Raw genomic sequence first — 24,198 nt, 5'->3', positions numbered from 1 at the left:
GGCTCAATAGTAGAGCCTTCGCCTCTAGCGCCGACGTCCGAAGTTCGATTCCCGAGAGGGGATTCACTAAGTATGTATGCGCGCCTCTCGATTCATTTTGACAGATCACCAATTGAAGCTTCATGAATAATGGATACTTTATTCGCGATCAATGATTGTTTTGGTAAAGCCATACTCGGTGTATTCATTAGATGAACGGTAAAAATGTAAGAGCGAGGGGAGGGTAACTTATTGAGGCACACAGGCAAAACCACAATAGCACGCGGGCTTGATGTACTGTAGTGCGCGTCAACTCGATCTGAATTGCGCGATCACATTCAAAAAATATTTCTTTTCAAGTTCTATTTAGTCCATATGTGTCAAACTCAAGGCCCACGGGCCACATCCGGCCCGGTGTGTAATTATATTACGGCCCGCGAGATCATTTTATATACTGTATTATTGTTATTAATGGCCTGGGGATATGAAGCGCTGGCAACACAATAAACTACAGATCCCATAATGCAGCGCTTCAGCTGCCTTGCCGAACACTTACCGCGTTAATCAAGTCTAGCTTATGATGCTGCAAGTTATTGCGAAGCTAGCCCACACGATGGTGATTCTCAACATATATGTTTACTGACATTGCCGGTAAACCCGTGTGTCTCATTTGTGGAGCTAATGTGGCTGTAATTACAGAATTTAATCTAAGACGGCACTATGAGACAAAACATCAAGATAACCTGAAAGACCTGAATGCAATGCACAAGATACAGAAAGCAGAAGAGTTAAAGAAGAATCTGACACTTAAGCAGACGTTTTTACCCGTACAAAATCACAAAGTGATTTCAGGTGAAGCTACTTTTATGGGAGACACAAATGCACCAGTGCAACTTGCCCCACTTTCCCTGTTGCCAAGTAATGTCGAACCAAGTCGGCACAACGGTGTTCCCAAATACGCACTTTGCTGATAAACTGAGCGCACTGCACACTGAGTTCGCACGGTGCTTTGGTGACTTTGAATTACAAAAAAAGAATTTTGAGTTGTTTCGCAAGCCATTTGCCGTCGATGTGGAAACCGCACCTGTGCAGATTCAGATGGAGGTGATTGAGCTGCAGTGTAATGGCACACTGAAGGCAAAGTATGATACTGCAGGGCCCGCACAGTTTATTCACTCCATTCCCGCACAAATGCTCCATCTCCGTCTACATGCGGCTCGAACCTTGTGTATGTTTGGTAGCACATATCTGTGTGAGAAGCTCTTCTCAGTCATGAAGACTAACAAAACAGCACACAGGAGTCGCCTCACTGATGAGCACCTGCAGTCCATCCTGAGAATCTCCACATCACAGAACCTCACACCAAACATAAACGAACTTGTTGCCAAAAAAAAATGCCACGCGTCCAAATCTGATAAAATGACATAAGAGCAAAGACAACTGAATGATTTGATTTGTTATTGCTGAAAAGAACAAATTTTATTCATATTTCCAGGTTTTGTTATGCACCATGTTCATATTTGAATTTGTATAATTTTGACAGGATATATTTTTATGGAGAGCAAAATATGAGTTATTTAAGGTTTGAGTTGATTTATTCTGGAATAATATTCTGTCGACTAAATAAAAATTCCTTCTATTTAAAATTTAAACAAACTTGAACAGAAACGATAGTTCAGAATATCCACGCAGACTTGCACGTAAGAGCGGGAGTCATCCGTTTTAACAAGCAGCGTTTTGCACTGATACGAAATAGCCTGCCCATTTAATTTTTTAGGAATGGATAAATTAAGATTTTGTACAAATAATGTTTTTCATTTTTCTTCCTTCATGGATTCTGCCACCCCCAGCAACATATATATAAAATATATATATATAAAATATATATATATAAAAATATATATATATAAAAATATATATATATATATGAATATATATATATATATATATATATATATATATATATATATATATATATATATATATATATATATATATATATATATGAATATATATATATATATATATGAATATATATATATATATATATGAATATATATATATATATATGAATATATATATATATGAATATATATATATATATGAATATATATATATATATATATATATATATATATATATATATATATATATATATATATATATATGATATATATATATATATATATATATATGAATATATATATATATATATATATATGAATATATATATATATATATATATATATATGAATATATATATGAATGACGGAAACACTCATAACAGTGACAAAACAATTACATTGACAATCATGTTACGTTATTTTCAAAATGTTTCCTTTTCTTTTTCATTACTTCTTTAACACACTACTTCTCCACTGCAAAGCGCAGGTATTTTGCTAGTCTTGACATAAATGGAAAGAATAAAGTAGAAATGTCGAGAATAAAGTCAACATGTCGACTTTATTCCTGACATTTCCACTTTAATCTTGACGCTTATGATCAGAATAAAGTCAACATGTCACACTATTAGACAGTACCCAGGTACATTACACTGTATTGAAAAAAAATACTGCAAGTCAAGTTGTACTTGTTTTATTATCCAGTAGTAAAAACAGTATTCACACATTTGAACATAAATGTCCACATCCAACCTTTTAAAACCAAAGTATCTCCAGGCAACGTGACTCCTTTTTTCCACAAAAGTTCTTCTGTGTCATCATGTTCAACTTTATCGTCAGCCACAACTTCAGTTTTGGAATGTTCTCTGTCTATTTTTATCCCGCAATACATATACTACCGCCTGTACTTCATTGCATGCCGATTTAGCGGTTTAGCAGGGAAAAAGAGCCCCCGCGCAACACCTCCACTAATGCATGTACTCCATTGTATGTGATTAGTGGTGTAGCAGTGAAAAGGGTCCCCCGTTGAACAGTTTGCTGCTGTGCCACGTTCCGAACGTCGTTTAGGCAATTTAAACTGCTGTTGCGGTATAAGAAAAATCCATATCATAGCAAAAATAAACGGTTTTCGGTATGAACCGGTATACCGCCCCACAGTAATCGGAAGATTCAGAGAATCTGGAGAAATCTTTCTGTGCAAAGGACAAGACTGAAAATCAATATTGGATGGCCGTGATCTTTGGGCCCTCTAGCTGGCACTTTATTAAAAGCAGGCCTGATTCTGTCATGGAAATCACTGCATGGACTCAGGAACACTTCCAAAAATAATCATCTATAAACACCGTTTACTTTGTCATCTACATATGCAGGTTAAAGCTCTTATCATGCAAAGAAGAAGCCGTGTGTGAACATGATCCAAAAACACCAGTGTCTATTTCTAGGACAAAGCTCATTTAAAATGGACTGAGGCAAAATGGAAAACTAATCTGTGGTTAGAGTAATTGAAATTTTAAATTATTTTTGTAAAACAATGGAAGAGGCACCATCTGGCTTGTTATCAGCACTCAGTTCAAAAGCCTGCATCTCTGACAGTATAGGGCTGCATTAGTGCCTATAAAATTGGCAGCTTGCACATCTGGAAAGGCAACATCAATGCTGAAAGGTATATATAGGTTTTAGAGTGACACATGCTCCCATCCAGACAACTTCTTTTTCAGGGAAGGCCCTGCATATTTCAGCAAGACAATGCTGACCTGCACCCTGCCTCTATTACAACAGCATGGCTTCATATTAGAACAGTCCAGGTGCTGAACTGGCCTGCTTGCAGTCCAGACCTCTCACCATTTGTGTATCATGAAACGAAAAATATGGCAAAGACCACCAAGGACTGTTGAGCAGTTCGAATCCTATATCAGACAACAATAGGACAACATTCCTCTCCCAAAAGTTCTACACCTGGTCTCCTCCCTGATGTTTATTGACTGTTGTTAACGGTAGAGGGGATGCTATACAGTGTACAACACAACCCTGTCCCAACTTTTTTGAGATGTGTTGCTGCCATCAAATTTTAAATGACCTTATTCTTAAAGTGGTACATTTTCTCAGTTTAAGCATTTGATGTGTTTTCTGCGTTGTATTGTGAATAAAATATGGGTTTATGACATTTGCAAACGATTGCATATTGTTTTTATTTTTGTTCAGCGTCCCAACTAATTTGGAATTGGGGTTTAAGCTTTATGAACAAGGATGGAACAGTGAAGTGGACAGCATATATCAACCCCTTAATGGTTAACTTGCTTTATTAGCATGTACAGATAGTAATTTCTCTATTTCTGATCACATGTAATTTAAATTTTTTTCATAAAACTAATGTTGTAACTTCACAAATGAATCCATATACTTCTTTGTAAAAAGTGGTAATTCCAGCCTGTGCTAAATTTATACATTGGTATGTATTATTTATTCTGTAACATTAGCATCATTTAGTAATTTTAATACTTTGTTCACATGCATAAAGACACCATCAGGGAATCATTCTAGGCCTTCACTAGGGAAGTTTCTAGGACAGGTTATCAGGGATATCAGTGTTGGATTTTGTTGGCAATAATCTCTGGCTAACAGTTCATTTTAAGGTACCTTGCATAAATCTTTTAACAAAGTATTCATTATGGGAGATGCCAATTCTGTGAGCCGTGTTATAGGTTTTCTGCTAACTTATCCTGCCTTAGAGATGTGGCAGAGTGTGTGTGAGAGCAGTGCAAAGTGCTAGAGTCCATTAAATACTTATTCCAAGTATATACCGTTATATTGTGCACAGATAATAGGTGTCTTGTGGATTTCAAAAATGTTTTGATTATGAATAAGAAATTCTTAATTCGTCTTTCTTTTAGCAGGCCATTTATTTAATCCCTCTGTTTCACATCTTTAATTGAATGCGTTCATGATACTTGAGTCCCTATGTCAAATTATGAAAAATGGCTATTATATTTGATTGAGTTATATTTTCTATGTATTAGATTTGATAAAAGCAATTGATTTGGTTTTGATCAGTTAAATCAATCTTTTGGAAGTATATAAACATGCATGAGTGAACATATCAGTGTAATCTTGCATTGGAAGTTTAAATTATTTTGATTTATGCAATCATTGTAATATTACCTGGAATTGGTTTAATTGGTTTTCTGATTCTTATTTAGAGCAAAGGTGAAGTATTTATTTTTTACATCATGTTTATGGTGTTCGAGGTTAATGTTATTTTCATGGGAATGATGCACTAAGGTGATTCATTTTTAAATATTGCCATTCAGTTCTTCCTTCTGTTATTCTTTCCTGCAAAGTGTGATGTAAATGTAACTTTCGCAATAGCAAATATTTCAAACCTAACAGAACGATTTTCTGACAAACCATATTTTTTAAATGTTTGTTACAAAAGCAGCTTTTAAGGGTTTGTTAAAATGTAAATTACCTACATTATTTTGGAATTCACTTTTCAACACAACAGGTATAACCATGTTCAAATTTTTATTTTTAGTATTTTAAGCAGTATTTTTCATTTGCTGGAGAAAACCTATCAGAATAAATTAAAAATGTGCAAATGGTCAAATAAATGAGGTGGTCCATGATGATCTCATTGTTTCTAAATGTGTTTTGCTTGGTCCAGCCTCTTTTGGTAAAATCTTGGTAGTAGCATAACTAAGACATGTTGAAGGCTAGAAAACTGTGATGACAGAGCAGAGCTGTCATTGTCTGACCAAGATCTTTTAGAGTAAATTCTTTCTACACCTACTCTTCATTTCATGCTGAGAAAAGCCAAGCAAAATGACACCTTTAATTGGCTAACTAAAAAGATTACAATATGCAAGCTTTCGAGGCAACTTAAGCCCCTTCTTCAGGCAAGATGTAATCATTTCATGTTAAATAATAACTGTGTGGTTTGGCTCATTGGTGTACTTGTTAGTATAGTAATTTAGAGGTATGGTATATTCTGTGCATATTCATATGTTAAACAAGATATCCATCTGATTTTGACAGTTTTTGAATAATTTACTTTTACTTTTAGTTGACTAAAACCGATTTACTTTTTCTCACCTAAAATTTATTTTTGGTCAACTAAAACTAGACTAAAACTAACAATAATTAAATGATTAAAATGTGACTAACTTAGTCAAAAGAAACAAGCAAGAAACCACTTTGTCCAGTGTTTCCCACGTCCGAGATACAGTCCTTGAGCCTCACCAACTGCAGTGTGCAATGCAGATAGTCCATTATCCTGGACACCATAGGCTCATCCATCTGCATAACCCTGAGCTTACCTCTTAATAGGGATCAATTGATGGTATTGAGTGTGCTGGAGAAATCAAAAACATAATCCTCATAGAGATGCCAGCTTTGTCCAGTAAGCCTGTAACATGTAGTTATTTGCATTTTCCATAATAATCTTTGTCCAGCAGTAGGCAAACTGCAGTGGGCCCAAGGTTGATCATAGGCCAGTTCTGAATCCTTTATGCCTTTCTTTTTATTCTTGATTCTTCACCCTCTTAGTCTTTGAATGAACAGCTCCTTTAGGTAGAGTGTAAAGCTTGGGATCATAGCGCAAGTAGCTGATTAGGGTAATAGTTAATATATATTAGCTTCTCATGTCTCATGATTTTGTGTGTTGCGGATGGTAAGGTAGTCTTCACATCCTCTTCACTATTCCCTGACTTTTCCCAAGTTTGCAGCTTGTTTGAACGGTAGCTGACACAAGTTGGTACTTAGGCTTGTGATGACGGAAGTAGATCATTTGTAAATTTAAACGGCATTTTATACTATTTCTAGTGGCTACTTTTAGTGACAAACCAGACTACATCACACAATTTTAACATTAATTGAAATTAGCAGGAAAAAACTAGCAACTAGTAAAATAAGTTCAAAAACACAAAATAAAGCAGAGAGAGCACTTGAGAGCAAGTGCTACTGTAAAAGGCTGCAGCATGTTCAGTGTCCAAAAATAAATATGGTTTAAACATGCTATTTGTTAGTCATGTTTCTATCATATCTGCTTAACTTTTTTTATTTCAGTATTTTTTTTCTGTTTAATTCAGCTGTACAGACGTATGGGTCATTTTCAAAAAGTGCTAACTTTAGCTTTGCAAGTGAGAAGCAAGCACAGTTAAAGAGAATTAATCTGTGAAAAATTAGTATGGTGATTCCAGCTTGAATAAATGCGGGAGTGGGCTTTATAATGGACTGACCAGCTCTCCAGAGCTTGTTCCTGTCTTGTGCCTGATGCTGCTTGGAGTAAGCAGATTGAGAATGTTATATTCCTTTAGTGGTCTCTCTACCCCATAACCTACAGTTTTCAGTCAGTGAGTTGGGATAATGAAGATGATCATTTCAGGTACACAGATCTTTCTCTTTACATCACAATAAATTTGCTATGTTGATCTTCTATTTAGGAATTGGACATCAATTTCATACAGTTCTCAGAAGTAGTTAAATTGTTCCCTTCGCTTTCAATATCTGATACTCTGCATATTCAAATTAAACTTTTTTTTTTGCGCAGTAAAAATCAATGGGTGGAGTTGCTACATTTATTTTCACCTTGACTAAACATCACTTCAGGGGTGGGCAGCTTTTCAGTGTGGAGTTAAAGCAGTGGCATTGTTATCATTTCTTAAATGTTAATTTAAACCCTGCTGGCAGGAGACCTTTAAAAGCACACTTTTTGCTTTATAGCCTTTAGCATGTCTGGAAAAGTAGCTTTTTTACCTTTCTTTTTACAATGCTTGTACACTCAAACCTTGCCTTTTTCTCTCTTTTAACTAGCTGGAACAGAGCAATTTTCATTGCCTACTGTACTGCTGTTATTTACATAGATAGCACCATAGTTTGAATACGGTGAACACACCAGTCCCTTTAAGCACCCCAACACCCCCTCTCCCCCTTATACACTCACCTAAAGGATTATTAGTAACACCTGTTCAATTTCTCATTAATGCAATTATCTAATCAACCAATCACATGACAGTTGCTTCAATGCATTTAGGGGTGTGGTCCTGGTCAAGACAATCTCCTGAACTCCAAACTGAATGTCAGAATGGGAAAGAAAGGTGATTTAAGCAATTTTGAGCGTGGCATGGTTGTTGGTGTCAGACGGGCCGGTCTGAGTATTTCACAATCTGCTCAGTTACTGGGATTTTCACGCACAACCATTTCTAGGGTTTACAAATAATGGTGTGAAAAGGGAAAAACATCCAGTATGCGGCAGTCCTGTGGGCGAAAATGCCTTGTTGATGCTAGAGGTCAGAGGAAAATGGGCCGACTGATTCAAGCTGATAGAAGAGCAACTTTGACTGAAATAACCACTCGTCACAACCGAGGTATGCAGCAAAGCATTTGTGAAGCCACAACACGCACAACCTTGAGGCGGATGGGCTACAAAGGCAGAAGACCCCACCGGGTACCACTCATCTCCACTACAAATAGGAAAAAGAGGCTACAATTTGCACGAGCTCACCAAAATTGGACAGTTGAAGACTGGAAAAATGTTGCCTGGTCTGATGAGTCTCAAATTCTGTTGAGACATTCAAATGGTAGAGTCAGAATTTGGCGTAAACAGAATGAGAACATGGATCCATCATGCCTTGTTACCACTGTGCAGGCTGGTGGTGGTGGTGTAATGGTGTGGGGGATGTTTTCTTGGCACACTTTAGGCCCCTTAGTGCCAATTGGGCATCGTTTAAATGCCACGGGCTACCTGAGCATTGTTTCTGACCATGTCCATCCCTTTATGACCACCATGTACCCATCCTCTGATGGCTACTTCCAGCAGGATAATGCACCATGTCACAAAGCTCGAATCATTTCAAATTGGTTTGTTGAACATGACAATGAGTTCACTGTACTAAAATGGCCCCCACAGTCACCAGATCTCAACCCAATAGAGCATCTTTGGGATGTGGTGGAATGGGAGCCTCGTGCCCTGGATGTGCATCCCACAAATCTCCATCAACTGCAAGATGCTATACTATCAGTATGGGCCAACATTTCTAAAGAATGCTTTCAGCACCTTGTTGAATCAATGCCACGTAGAATGAAGGCATTTCTGAAGGCGAAAGGGGGTCAAACACTGTATTAGTATGGTGTTCCTAATAATCCTTTAGGTGAGTGTATACTACAAATTACATATTAGCAAAGTATTTCTCTTGATATTGTTTTAACCAAGTCATTTGACTAAAAAAATTGCTGTTGCCAAAGATTATACAGTGACTCTTTGATAAGTATTCAACCTATTACCTCACACTTTCAAGACCATACCCTCAGCTGCCTCACCATACTTCTTGCTGTCTGTGAAGATTCTGTCATCCAGGTGAAATTATCTGGTAGTTGAGTCATGGCAACTGGACTTCTTTCTTGTTAAGTAGAACTTCTTGCTAAGCTGTGTTTCTTAGATTCTGTGTATGTGAAGTAGTGGAAGTTACTCGGATAAGGTATGTAAATAAACTTGAATTAATTCCTTGAAATGTTTTATGTTTCTTTGAACCCAGTTTTTTGATTTGTCTTATGTGTTCCAGTGTGTATGTCTTAACATTAGATTGAGATTTAATTGTGTGCAGCAGTTGCTTTTAGAGCCTGTTTATTGCTGTTGTGACTGTATCTCTGAAATGCCCTGAAATCCTCCCATTCCAGTGACGCAGAGTTCAAGACCCAGAAATTTGCAGTGTAGTTTTCTGGTAAACACTCCTTTTTGATGGTGAGCTTTAACTGCCAGGCTCACTGGCAGCTGTAGTAAATCTCTTTCCAGCTGAATCCAGTGTTACATGATGACACTCTGACTTGTGGAAAATTGATCTGGCCAGAAGCAGCTCAAACTAGCTGGATCCAGTTTATCCAGGTTACATTATGTACAGCACTCAGGCAGAAATACATTAATGGGGTTAAATGGGGACGGTTAGGTGTGAGAGAGGTGTATATTTACGTGCATGTTTAAACTTGCATGCAAAGAGGTGAGCAATACAGTGAGTCTTAAACTTGCTTATTTAACTTTAAAAGCACATTAAGGTAGTCCAGCTACAGTATGCCAGGCTGTTTAAACACTCATGCTACAGACATTAATTTTAACATTGCATCAAAACAGGTGTGTTAATGGTTTTGTAATGGATAATATAAATACACAGCTTCTTGATTTTTCCTTGCACATTCGCTAGTTTAGCTGAATTGTTAAATATGAGGTAGTGAAATATTTGACTGGGCAAAATGTGTTCATAAAAAAAGATTTCAATTTGTCTTTATTTCAGATCTATTTGGAGTAGGATTGAAGCTCTGGTGAGATGTGCATGTTTTGTTGATATAGCCTTGATAGTTTAAAAAAAAAAAATGGTTATTTTGGATACTACAGTACATACAGACAATACTGGGTGCATAAATGTGTTAAAATGGTAGTCTGATACAAAGTACAGAATGAATACTTTTACTTTAAAGAAAAGGTGCTACAAAACAAAAACAAATATAGAACAGCACAATTTTAAAACGTCAGACTCAACTATAGACTGCACTCTGGATGTCCTGGAGGTAGTAGCGAAGGGGACAATGAAAACAAAACTGAGTGCCTTTATGAACAAAGCTGCACATTCTTTCTTTGACACACTAACACAGGACTTTCAGCTAGCAAATTATTCTGCAGAGGTGTCCAGAAACACTAGTGTAGCTCCTTTATATCAAGGTAAATTCACTGGCATAATGCCTCACTGGAAATATAACTGCCATGTCAAACGGTTCTCCACTAAATTTCCACCTGGGGACAAATAAGTCATTCGGTCTGTCTGTCTACATATGTCCGCAGCTTAACTAAAAGAGAGACACATGAAGAATGCACATGTAAAATATGCTGGCTGTTTTGTACATTGTTGTTTAAAACACATAGAAGAAAAATAATTTAATGAAGATGATACCTGAAAATTCAGCCTTTAACAAAAATGGAAATCTGTGTGTGCAGAAAATTACTTCATCAAAGAGAGTGCGTTCAGATTGAAAATCTAAATGCCCTAAAATCTCAAAAATGGTTTTAATTTATATTTAATTGGTAATTTAATGGCATTGGTCAATATTTGTCAATAACGCTGTGGTCTGTCTTATGGTAACCCATCTTTTATTTTCTGCTCAGTGCAGACAAATGTGGCTGTATTTGAAACACAACCAACACAACAATGCCAGTCTTCAATAACGTGGGCAAACAAGTGATTAAGCGGCAGTGTTTTGCCAAAGGAAAAGATGCAGCTTTGAAGAGTGAAAGGGAGGGGTGGAAGGGGTGCTTCGATATACTGTTGTGTTTTACTGCAACCCCAGTTCCAAAAAAGATGGGATGCTGAGTGAAAGGTAAATCTCATAAACCCAGATTTTATTCACAATAGAACATCAAATGTTTAAACTGAAAAATGTGCCATTTTAAGAGAAGAATAAGGTAATTTTGAATTTGATGGCAGCAACATGTCTCAAAAACTTTGGGACAGGGCCATGTACACTGTGTAGCATTCCCTCTTCTTTTAACAACAGTCCATAAATGTCTGGGAATTGAGGAAACTAGTTGTGGGACTTTTGGGAGAGGAATGTTTTCCCATTCTTGTCTGACATAGGATTCTAGCAGTCCTGGGTCATCGTCTTATCGTAGTTTTCATTTCGTGATGTGCCAAATGTTTTCAATTGGTGAAAGATCTGCACTGTAGGCCAGCCAGTTCAGCACAGGAACTCATCTACTATGAAGTCATGCTGTTGTAATAGAGACAGTTTGTGGTTTAGCATTGTCTTGCTGAAATATGCAAGATATTCCCTGAAAAAGATGTCGTCTGGATGGGAGTCTGTTTACTCTAAAACCTGTATGTACCTTTCAGCATTGATGGTGCCTTTCCAGATATGGAAGCTGCCAATTCCATGGGCACTAATGTACCCACATAACATCAGAGATAGATGCTTTTGAACTGTGCGCTGATAACAAGCCTGATTAATCTAACCAGAGAACAGTGTTCCACTTTGCCTCACTCCATTTTAAATCAGCTTTGGCCTAGAGAAGACCAACATTTTTGGGTCATGTTCACATATGGCTTCTTCTTTGCATGATAGTGCTTTAACCTGCATTTGTGAATGGAACGGCCAACTGTGTCCATAGACAGTGATTGGTGGAAATGTTCTTGAGCCCATGTAGTGATTTTCATGACAGAATCAGGCCTGTGTTTTAATGCAGTGCCAGCTGAGGGCCCAAAGATCACTCACATCCGATATTGATTTTCTGCCTTGTCCCTTGCACACAGAGATTTCTCCAGATTCTTAGAATCTTTTGATAGTATGATGTACTGTTGTTGATGAGATATTCAAAGTCTTTTCAATTTTATGTTGGGGAGCATTATTTTGAAATTGTTCCTCAATTTGTAGACTGTTGTTTTGCAGATTGGTGAACCTCTGCCCATCTTTACTTCTGAGAGAGACTACCATGTAAGATGCCAGGTAACCTAATTAGTTGCAAAATGTTCCTCCAGCTGTTTTTTTAGCCTTTTGTTGGCCACATCCCAACTTTGAGACATGCTCCTTCCATCAAATTCAGAATGAGCTAAAAATTTTCACGAAATGGTAAAATGTCTCCCTTTCAACTCTTTATTTGTTTACTGTGTTCTATTATGAATAAAATATGGGTTTATGAGATTTGCAAATCATTGCATTGTTTTTATTTACATTTTACAGTGTTCCAACTTTTATGGAATTGGGGTTGTGTAAAATATATGGCTGTCACTTTAATCGCAATTACATTTTTAAATCATCACCTGATTAAAATTTTTAATCAAAATTAACATTTTAAGCTTAGTTAATTGTGTTTCCTTCAAGTATACTGTATTCATATTTTTCTATGAAGTGATTAATTTCTAAAGCAAAACTGTTTTAGTAATCACTTTTCTATGTATAATGAGTTATTCAGGTTCATTTATTGTACAATTTTGTGCAACAGAAACAAGAACCACTAAACCGAACCAATCCCAATTTAAGAGGTTGCTATATTTGCGAATATTTGTAAATGTGATTGAGTATACTGTATATTCAGTGTTATACATTGAATATTCAGTGCTATAAAATTCATATATTATGAATTTGTAAATATGAATAATTAGATAAACCAATATGTTTGGTTCGAAGCACAACATTGCAAGACAAAATACCAAAAGCAGTAACATTACACTAACAATTGAATGTTAACAAAAACTGAACCACGATATTATATTTGTTTTATAGTCTGCACTGTTACAGCTCATGTTGTTTAACTGTATGATACTCATGAATCAGCTCCACAGTCGTTACCTGGAGAAGAGGAGTCGTTAATTAGATTGAAAATGTGTATAGATCAGATTTTTAAATAGCAAGGGACAGACTTAAAAAAAAAATCTTCTAAATATGTTTCTGATAAGTTTATCTATTTAGATGTTTTAAATTGCAAATTGTCATAGAATGTTTACTTCATGAACCTGTAGTAGTAGAGTTTGTACCATGTTAGCCATAGATTGATACAGGAGAAAGTAGGGTGAAATGACACCTTTTATTGGCTAACTAAATAGATTACAAATGCAAGCTTAAGCCAAATTACCCATAAACTCAGTGACCCTCAGATCCTTTATGCTGTGGCCATTACTGTTAAAGTGTGGTGCCACTGGAAGATCAATACTATTCAGATTAATATGAAAATATGTTCATTTGCTGGCACAGTGTCTGACCAGTTTCCCCTACATACAGTCCAGTGTTGGGGCACATTATGCACGTAATTAGGTAGACCACATTAGCAGATTTGCATGTGAGCAGACCCTTTATTTTATGCTTCTGCTGGCATTGTGGTATACAGTAATCCCTCCTCGATTGCGGGGGTTGCGTTCCAGACCCCCCCGCGATAGATGAAAATCCGCGAAGTAGAAACCATATGTTTCTATGGTTATTTTTATATATTTTAAGCCCTTATAAACTCTCCCACACTGTTTATAAATATTCCCCGCAGAGTTATACAGCATAATCCCTTTGTATTCTCTTAGATATTAGGTAAGATTCATTGAAATTATGTATATAAACACACTGTTTATATACAGTAAAACCTAAATATTATTTTAAAGATATTGAGTGTCTCCGATATCACATATGTTACAGCCATTACGATAGACAGGCCACCAGCAATAAATACGTACAATGCAACAAAAATAGTATACAGTAAATGTGTGTGTACAGTGACACTAAACGTACGTACATGTACTAAGTACTGTAAGTAGAAAATTAATTATGGTTACTCACCAACAATGATACGATGACTTGTCCGATAACAATGAGTTTTATTTTACTGCACAACAAAGGAGAGCATTACAGCCCTTAAAGGAGCCACTTCAGGCGATTGTGTAGCACTGCCATTGTTCTTCTTCTGGCAGTCTTCAATCCAAATCCCTAAAGCAGATTCCATCCAGACTACTTCCTTATTACATCCACTTACAACTTGTTTTGCACCCTGGTTAAAAGGACACTGCGGCCGTAGATCTTCTATTCCTTTCCTACTTTTTAAATAAAAAGAATCGTAGCCTTCAACAAATCCAAAACGTTTACCTTTTTGGCAATCGTTAACATCTTCCGTTTGCTTGGGGCAGCCCCTGAAGCAGTAGCAGATCGTTTTGGAGCCATAATGAAGGGCTTGACTATGCACAAAGATAAACACAAAAGAGCGCAACTCTTTACACAGCGAAACACGTTGATGCTGAATGAGCGAGACGAGACTTCCTGGTTAACACTGCATTCAGCAAGCAGGAACTTAACTGCGTGCTCTGATTGGTTAGCTTCTCAGTCATCCGCCAATAGCGTCCCTTGTATGAAATCAACTGGGCAAACCAACTGAGGAAGCATGTACAGGAAGTAAAAAGACACATTGTCCGCAGAACCTGCGAAGCAGCGAAAAATCCGCGTTATATATTTAGTTATGCTTTCATATAAAATCCGCGATAGAGTGAAACCGCGAAAGTCAAAGCGCGATATAGCGAGGGATTACTGTACTGTAACTACCCGATCTGTCGTGTAGATATGTTTACAGGTGCACAGGTGAGGGTCACTGTGCTTATGGGTAATTTCAAGACGCAACAGGAGCGGAGAGAATGGGAATTCAAACTTATGCTTAAATTCAACACTCTACAAAATGTTCTGAATTGAGACAATAGTTTAATGACCAGATATGTGGACTAACAGACTGATTGACCAACTGACTACATCAGTGGCCAATCTTACAGACAATGCACTTCTAAAAAACCTTACAGGACTTCTTCTAGTGATGGTTATCTTAACTCTACATTTTATTAGTTCATTGTTTTCTTCAAGGGTTAATTCATCTCAGGTGTATTCATTTTGCTAACATTTGAACAAAAGGGTTGTTGAGATGAAAGAAAAAAAACACGTTGCTGTCCCGATATAAGCTAGAGTATTTTTCAATTTCTTTGTTACACCTTGCCTAATGAAGGGGCCTTAACTGCCTCGAAAGCTTGCATTTGTAATCTATCTAGTTATCCAGTAAAAGGTGTCATTTCACCCTACTTTCTCCTTCATGAACCTGTATGACATAAAAAAAAAATTGGCTATCTGACCGAGTATGATGTACAACTTCTGGTTAAGGCTTTGGTCTTGCTACGTCTAGATTACTGCAGTTCACTACTAGCAGGGGGACCCACGGGTTCCATCAAGCTGCTGCTTATGTTCCAAAATGCAGTGACCCTTTTAAGATGGGTGCACTCCTCTCTTCAGGTCATTACATTAGCTCCCTGTAGCAGCACACATTAAGTTCAAATCGTGGATGCTTTCCAACAGAGTAGTCAGTGGACCAGCACCTGCGTACTGTATATAAAGACATAGGTGAGGTGCTGTGCTCCTCTTTGGTTCTTCAGATCTGCCAGTTAGGAGCATCGTGTGATGCCACTTCTGTGTGGTGTCTATTGTAAATGTAGACTCTTTATATGTAGCTCCTCTATCTGAACTGCTAACTCCCTCAGAGTGATTAAGGACCGATTGACAGACCTACTGTTTTGTAAGTATTTGTCAAATTGTTAGTTTTTTTGCTATGTAGATATTGGTCATATTGTTAAATTATATATTTTTTGTTATGCTAGCTTTATAGCTTTTCAGTTTTGGTGATCAACTTTTGTTACCTGTCCTGCTAGACTTGTTCAAAACAGTACCTAGTCTGAAGTTAAATGATTATGTTGACTCCCTTTGTATGTCCTTTTCAATAAAAGCATCTGCGAACCAAATAAATGTGAATATAAAGTAAGCCCAACTATCTTAATCTTCAGCCCGAATGGATGACATATCATTATTGATTTGCACTGATTATTGCCAACTTTTATTGGTTACAGTATAAGAGAGGGTAACAAACTGTAATGTAGGCTATCATAACATGTAACATACAATTAATTAACAACAATATACCATGTCTGCTTTGAGGGAAGTCTGAGTGAGGTATGAGGAATTCCACTCTGGGATTCTGCTCTTTAGCCGATCAGACATGAGCAGTACCTGCACTATGCTGTTTCGGATTAACTAATTGTCCATTGTGACCAAAAAAGGTTGACAGCAAGTGTATTCTTTGCCTCTTGCATTTCACGGACAGACTTTTATTAACAGATCTCAATGTGTGTTTTGTTTTGTTCTGGATGTTCTACACGTAGTAATGGATATAATTCGGCAGCATTAATGTAATTTCAAACATTTAATTCATTGCACAGGCAGTCTCAATGTGGGTTGAGATCTGGCGACTATGGAATCGGAGTACAATGAACTCATTATCATGTTCAGGAAACCAGTTTGAGATGATTTGGGCTTTGTTACATGGCATGTTGTCCTGCTGGAAGTAGCCATTAGAACATGTTTACACTGTACTCATAAAGCGATAGACATGTTCAGCAACACTACACAGGTCAGCTGTGGCATTTAAATGATGCTCCGTTGGTACTAAGGAGCCCAAAGTGTGCCATGAAAATATCACCAGTGCCATTACATCACCACCACTACCATCATCAACTATTGATACAAGGCAGGATGAATCAATGCTTTCATGTTGTTGATGCCAAATTCTTACCCCACCATCCGAATGTGACCGCAGAAATGGAGACTTGTCAGACCAGACAATGTTTTTCCAATCTTGTATTGTCAAAGTGAACTTTATTGTCATCTCAACCATATACAAGTATACAGATAGATGAAATTTCAAAGCTCGGGTTCCACAGTTTAACATGACGTACAAATGATAAATTAAAAATAGAATTAAAATTTAAATTTTAAATTAAAACTCAAGCAAGATATTGTGCAAAGACAAGACAGAAGTAACAGCAATATTGACGTGTAGTTAGCAATATGAACATTGATTCAATGTATGTTATTTGGAATCTAGATACATATAGTCAATAGATATGTAATATAATGAATAAATAAATAGATATAGATAATACATAAATGAACTGTGTATGGTAATAGTTGTTTAAGACATGTGTAAACAATGACAGGTCAGAATGTTTTACAGCAGAAGGATATCAAGTGTGTCAAAATACTTAAAGGTCAGTATGAGATTTTCAGTTCTTTTGCTACTAGCACAAAGTCTTTGCAGGTAAGTGGCTTGCATGTATAAAATGTTTTTAGAGGTGCTTGAAGCAGTGTGGAAGATCCCAGGGGGCAGCATGGTGTTAAGGAGTCTGACAGCTTGGGGGTAAAAGCTCTTCTGCAGCCTGGCAGATCTGGCTTTGATGCTGCAGTATCTTCTCTTGGATGGCAGAAGTGTGAAAAGTCCATGTGAGGGGTGTAAGGGGTACTGCACAATGCCGCGGGCCTTGAGGACACTGCATTTGTAAAATATGGCCTGTAGTGAAGGGAGAAGCACCCCATTAATGTTCTCTGCTGTCTTCACTATCCTTTGTAGGCGCTTGAGGTCGGATATGTTGCAGTTGCCATACCAGACAGTGATGCAGCTGGTCAGAACACTCTCAATGGTGCCTCTGTAGAACATGGCGAGTATGGAAGGGGGAAGACTTGCTCGCTTCTGCCACCTCAGGAAGTGTTGGCTCTGCTGGGCTTTCTTGATTAGTGATGAAGTGTTATGTGTCCACGTAAGTTCCTCAATTATGTGCACACTGAGGAACTTAGTACTCCTAACAGTCTCCACATCTAATCTGTTGGATGTGGGCAGGATGTGATTTTCTGAAGTCCACGATTATCTGTTTTGTCTTATCAACATTGAGGGATAGATTGTCTTCACATCATGCAGACAGCCGTTCCACCTCATCTCCGTATGCTGTTTCATCTTCCCGTCTTATCAGTCCCAGCACCATTTTATCATCCACAAACTTGATTATTTGGTTGGTGTTGTGAGTGGCTGTGCAGTTGTGAGTCAGCAGCGTGAACAGTAGTTGAGTAAGCGTGCAGCCCTGCGGTGCTCCAGTACCCAGTGTAATGTTGCTGGAAGTGTTGCAGCCCATCCAAACTGACTGGGGCCTTTCTGTCAAGAAGTCCAGGATCCAATTGCAGAGGGTGGTGTTCAGGCCCAACCTGCTCAGTTTTACAACCAGCTTTTGAGGGATGATTGCGTTGAAGGCAGAGCTAATGTCTATGAATAGCATTCTGACATGTCTTTTTTTATCCAGATGTGTCAGGGAGAGGTGAAGGGCCGAGCATATGGCATCCTCAGTTGACCTGTTTGAGCGGTTTGCAAACTGAAGTGGGTCAAGGGTGCCAAGGAGATTACTCCTTACAGCATTTGTGACATGACTAACCTTTCGAAACACTTCGTTATGATTGCCGTGAGTGAGTATGATGGTGGTCGACTTGAAGCATGCTGGGACTGACGACTGGCTCAGAGATGTGTTGAAGATGTCTGTGAGGACACCAACCAGTTGACTGGCACATTCTTCGAGCACACGACCAGGTATGTTGTCAGGTCCTGCAGCCTTGGGTGGATTGACTCTGGATAGAGTCCTCTTCACGTCAGTTATGGAGAGACAGAGTACCTGATCACTAGAGGGAGGTGTTGCTTTTCTCACAGGCACAGGCTCTGCGCCTCAAACCATGTGAAGAACTTGTTCAGGTCATCTGGAAGGGAGGCATCACTATCGCTTCTGTATTGCCCAATTTTGGTGAGTCCGTACAAATTGTAGCCTCAGTGTTCTGTTCTTAGCCGACAGGAGTGGTACCGTTGCGTACTCCCTGCCGAAAGGAACATTTGCATCTACCCCAGAGACAACTCCTGTAAACAGATTTCCACGCTCAATATGAATTGCGATCCTATGGTTTACCCACTTTTATTCCCTTACAGAGACATTGGTTGGCACAAAGATTTACAACATTTTCCCGATAAAAGAACCGCCAACCAAATCAGGCTTACTCAATGGCAATTTTACGCATACAGATTATCAATGAGGAATACATTTAGTATTTTGCACTCCAGTGGCAAACTATTCCAACAGTACGTTGTAGATGCGCATGTTTAAACAGAGGGAGCGCGTCTCAACTATCTCAGATTACATCAACAAGATCTGCTCGTGGAACAATACAAAGGACTATCAGATGCACTGCAAGCAAAGGCTAAAAATAACGTACGTCTAGGCAAAATGATCATATTACCGTCCACATTTCCAGGAATTGCAAGATACATGCAACAAAACTATTGTTCGTGGCTTTTTCTAGGGTTAGATCTTTCGACTTATCTGTCATCTCCAGCAAAACACCTATTCACAACTGCGTCTTTCAAGAAGTATTTCTTTCTTCTTGATATTTGAATTCCTTTCTCACCGTTTTCTGTTCCTATTCTTAAACCATCGTGTGCTACAGCGGGTGTCGGCTAGTAATAAATAATAATAATCTAATCCTAATAATCTAAAATGATCCATTTTAACTCAAAAGAATGCAGTTTCCTTTCAAGTTGTGCTCCCAGTTTTGGTCATCAACAAAAGCCAAAGTCAATCACTAGGAGAAGCAGTGGAAATAAATCATCTTAAATTTTTCCAATATTACTACATACTCTTCCCATCTTTTGCATGAGAAGTTTCTACTTATTTATTTACTTCCAATCACCTTTTAGTTTTGTACTTTAAAGTCCCTCTTCAAAGTTTCTGCAGCCTGACCTTTGAGGCAAGTACTTGTTTGGTGTTCTGAAACAGCTTTATGGAAGACTTGAACTGATGCGACTTCTTGGTTCTCTCGTTCAAATCCATTTTCTTTATTGTTATTGCACGGTTTAAAATTACAATTCATTTATGGTTAGTGCTTGGATTCTTATGCTGTTTGATGGGTTGATTTCAGTGGGAAGCTTTGCTTTCCCATCCTATATGAACAGCAGCAAATTCAAAAATCTAAAGTTTTTTTTTTTTTCCTTCATTCAGTTTTAATGATTTTAATTTGTTATGACATTTAATCCACAGTTGTTCATAGTTTATGCTGTAATGCTGTTATTAAAAGGGAACAGTCAGGATTTTCTATTTTTATTATCAAATATATTGTTTAATGCAGGAACTTTGAAACAATTTAAACAAAAGAGCGGTCCTCTGACATCACTGGTTTGTACTTTGTGCGGGAACTCAAAATGCCAAGAATCAACAGGGCAGTTAAGGGGTAGGGGCTGGCTTAGTGTAGTGACATCAGTGGAATGTTATTTTCTGTCCATTCATAGAAAAATAACTTAATTGTTTCATTGACCCTTCACCCCACAGATTAATTACTTATACACAAGGTGTCGCACTGGAAGGACACCACCATATGTTTTCTGTGTATATTGCAATGAACCACAGAGTACATCAAAAGCAATAATAGTAATTTTACATACCTAAGGGTATCTTCTTTCAAATAAATGTTTGATCTTTCATTAGTAAAATATGAGATTTGCACATACTGTATATAGGTTGAGGCGAGAAGCGTGTCACAGCTGAGTGAATGTGCTTTTATCAAATATCCTATGACTGGTCGTTTGTATTAGAGATCACAGCTAGCTGTGTGTAAATGGCTGGAAATATATTGCTTTAAGACTTGATGTTTATACAAGGTAAACCTCTTCTCCAAAAACAGTAAAACATACAGTTGGCAAAGTTCTAGAAATGTTATGGTAAGCTAGTTATTCGAAATGTGAAGACCTAGAGTCACAGTTTTGGCTATTTTGACAGTGACCGGTTTGCTAAAGGACTTAATGCTATGTTTGATTTGTCAGTATTGTTTAGTTTAACTTTGAAGCTTCATGGGGTGCAATATTACAGTTCAAGTATCATGTGTTCAACTTCAAGATCCAGATTCTGTCTGCTGCATGTACCCACTATGTTAGTTTTATGAGCAGTGCTCTTCCAGCTTTAATTTGGCTTTCTAGTGAAGTAATATTACGGTGTACCTGTTGAAGGTTTCATGCAAAGACCCAACCCATGATCTGATGTCACTGGCCATGTGAACTTTCATAGAGAACCACTCTTTTTGATGAAATGCATTTGTATTGTGCCATGCCACAGATTACAGTTATATAAAAAATAAAAATATAACTACAACTACAATACTTGTTTTGAGAGATTAAGGTGCAAGAGACTAAATGTTACCTAAAAGGTGGACACCTCGTTCCAAACAGTTAAACTTTTCAGTACTATGGGAGATATGCAGTCTAAACTTGGCACAGTGATAGCTAACAGATGGGACACAAAAGAAAAATGACTCCAGGGATGTGCATCATGTGTTAGTTACCCACTGTAAAATGCAATTTTTTAGAGATTAATCCTTAAAGGTTAAGTTTATTTTATTTAGTTGAAGTTGCTGTGAAACAAAGTTTTTTTTTATTTATATGAAGTGTTTTTTAAATTTGCAGTGTTTTACTCACTACTGTTCAATCATTTGAAGCTCTTTTATTACATTAGCAGAATAATGGCTGTTCTTTTTGGGCATGTAATTTAGGTACAATAATGCCAAAAACCCCTTGGGGCACAAGGGTTTAAAATATGTGTGTAATTTAGACTACTGAAGGTAACCTTGATTTATTAATTATTTTTGCCAAAGCACACAAAAAAGCTAACTTTTTATATAGATTTGCTTCTTTTGATTTTCAGGGCTTGAAGTTCAACAGGGATTTGTGGTTATCCCACACAAATTCGGTAATTTCCTCAAATTTGAATGTTTAATGCAGCCATTTTCCATACACCAATTTGATAAACAATCTCTCCTGCTTGTTGCTAGAATAATCAACATCTTTTTAAAATTATTATATTATAATTTTTCCTAATGTTATGTAGAAATTAATTTGTTTTTCACTTTTAACCTTTTAGTTGAGCTTGCATGCATAAGATGTATTTTTTTTTTTTGACCAAAATGTGCATGTAAAATTTAGCAATCTGATCAGCTGTTGCCCTACACAACTGCGTAACAGGATTCAATGAAAAGGGTGGCATTGTTTCCTGTGTTATACTTAGCTTTAGAAGGATACTGCTAAACTATATATTTACATTTAAAATCAATACAAAAATTTAGGAAATTGATTTGGTTTGTTTCTTGAATTTGTATTCTGGTTTGTTGCATTTTATTCGATGAGCTGAATTCAGATACTTGCAGTCATTATTTCTTTAAAGTGTATGTGGTGCCTTTCTGCCTTTACCTGAATGTGAAAACAACAAGCTGGTGTTGTAAAGTGATCATATTTTTTTCATGTAAAATTGATTATTAAGTAAAAAGGAATACTTTTCAGATATTATTCTGATACTGCACTTCCCTTATTTGAAAAATACTCTGCTCTGTGGTGACTTTACTTCAGCATGTACTGTGTGAGTCATTCCTCTGAGGGAATTACAGTTGTTTCTTTTATAAACAGTCATGTTTTTCCTTTTTCTTTTTCCCCGTAGTGAATGTAATGCGCTGCCCGGTCTGCCGGCAGGACTTCAAGCAGACAGATGTGGTGGACAATTATTTTGTGAAAGATACGTCGGAGGTTTCTGGTGGCTCTGATGAAAATTCAGCACAGGTAAACATCTTTTGTCTCAGTTGATGCCATACTTTAATTTTGGGGTCAGTAAATAATATGTTGGTTAGTGAGCTTGCTGCCCAGAACAGATGAAAGGGTGTTTATCTAGACAAACAGTAAATAAAACAGAATTAGCTTAAAATACACAAACTTCTTGCCCCTTTCAAAATGAACTAGAATTAAAAATAGAGTATGATAAATACAAGAGCTGTTTTGTATGGGATATGGCCAAATGATAATTACCAGATGAACAGTTGATTTAATAAAAACCATATAGAAATAAACATTAGAAAATCAATCAATAAGTAATAACCAGTCAATCTACGTTCTAAATAATACTATGTTTTAGAGCATGGTGGCAATTTGGGAGATAATCTTTGAATAAATGCATGACTGCAAATGGAAAATACAGTATCTTTTTTTTTTTTTTTTTTAAATACCTGAGGATTTGCAAACTAAGTGTTTGGTTGCGTGTTCACAAAACATTGTGAGCAATGATAATACATTGAACCCATCAACAACATCATCCAACGATCTGTACCTTAAGTAGCAGCTAATAACAGATCATAGGCTAGATCATGTAGGCATGGTAAATTCACGTGAGCAACTTTCTAAGCACATCATTATTGTCCGATTCTGAAATAAATTTAAACAAAATACATTTGACTCCATATGACCCATTTTCAACACAAAAAGTTCAAACATGTGTAATACATGAAGACCTATTCTCTTAACTATTAAGTTTCTAATCAACTGAATTAGCATTTACAGTCATGGCTGAAATTATCGGCACCCCTGGAATTTTCCCAGAAAATGCACCGTTTCTCCCAGAAAATTGTTGCGGTTACAAATGTTTTGGTATACACATGTTTATTTCCTTTATGTGCATTGGAACAACACAAAAAAACAGAAAAAAGGCCAAATCTGACTTCATTTTACACAAAACTCAAAAACCGGGCTGGACAAAATTATTGGCACCCTCAACTTAATATTGGGTTGCACGCCCTTTGGTAAAAATAACTGAAATCAAGACTTTTTTTGACAATATGATGGAAAGTATGCTTGTCATGTAAACTAATAATTGCAATGATAACTACACCAATAAGCCATAATATTAAAAAAAAATTCAGGTGCAGTGAATACCAATGTACCAATGCTGCTTTCCAAGAGGTGGGATTTGTGTTAGAAGGAGGAAAATGAGAAAGAGTAAGAATCTGAGCGACTATGCCAAGTTCCATATTCTGATGACTAGATGACTGGGTCAGAGCATCTCCAAAACGAAAGATGTTTTATGGTGTTTCGGTTATGCAGTGGTTAGTACCTGCC

The 24,198-nt window shown here is 37.1% G+C and overlaps 1 protein-coding gene across 4 annotated transcripts in view; it reads left to right on the top strand.

Moving 5' to 3' along the window:
* Nucleotides 1–24,198, top strand: part of LOC120525189 (E3 ubiquitin-protein ligase TRIM33-like) — a 159,357-nt gene that overhangs the window by 39,604 nt on the left and 95,555 nt on the right. For all 4 annotated transcript variants that reach the window (XM_039747291.1, XM_039747289.1, XM_039747290.1 and 1 more), the window contains exon 2: nucleotides 22,754–22,872. In XM_039747291.1, the coding sequence (XP_039603225.1) occupies nucleotides 22,754–22,872 (119 nt within the window). The remainder of the gene's footprint in view (nucleotides 1–22,753; nucleotides 22,873–24,198) is intronic.

The sequence above is a fragment of the Polypterus senegalus genome, chromosome 3 (genome assembly GCF_016835505.1).
Source record: "Polypterus senegalus isolate Bchr_013 chromosome 3, ASM1683550v1, whole genome shotgun sequence".
NCBI classification, from domain to species: Eukaryota; Metazoa; Chordata; class Cladistia; order Polypteriformes; family Polypteridae; genus Polypterus; species Polypterus senegalus.
This window is presented reverse-complemented; position numbering and strand designations above follow the sequence as displayed.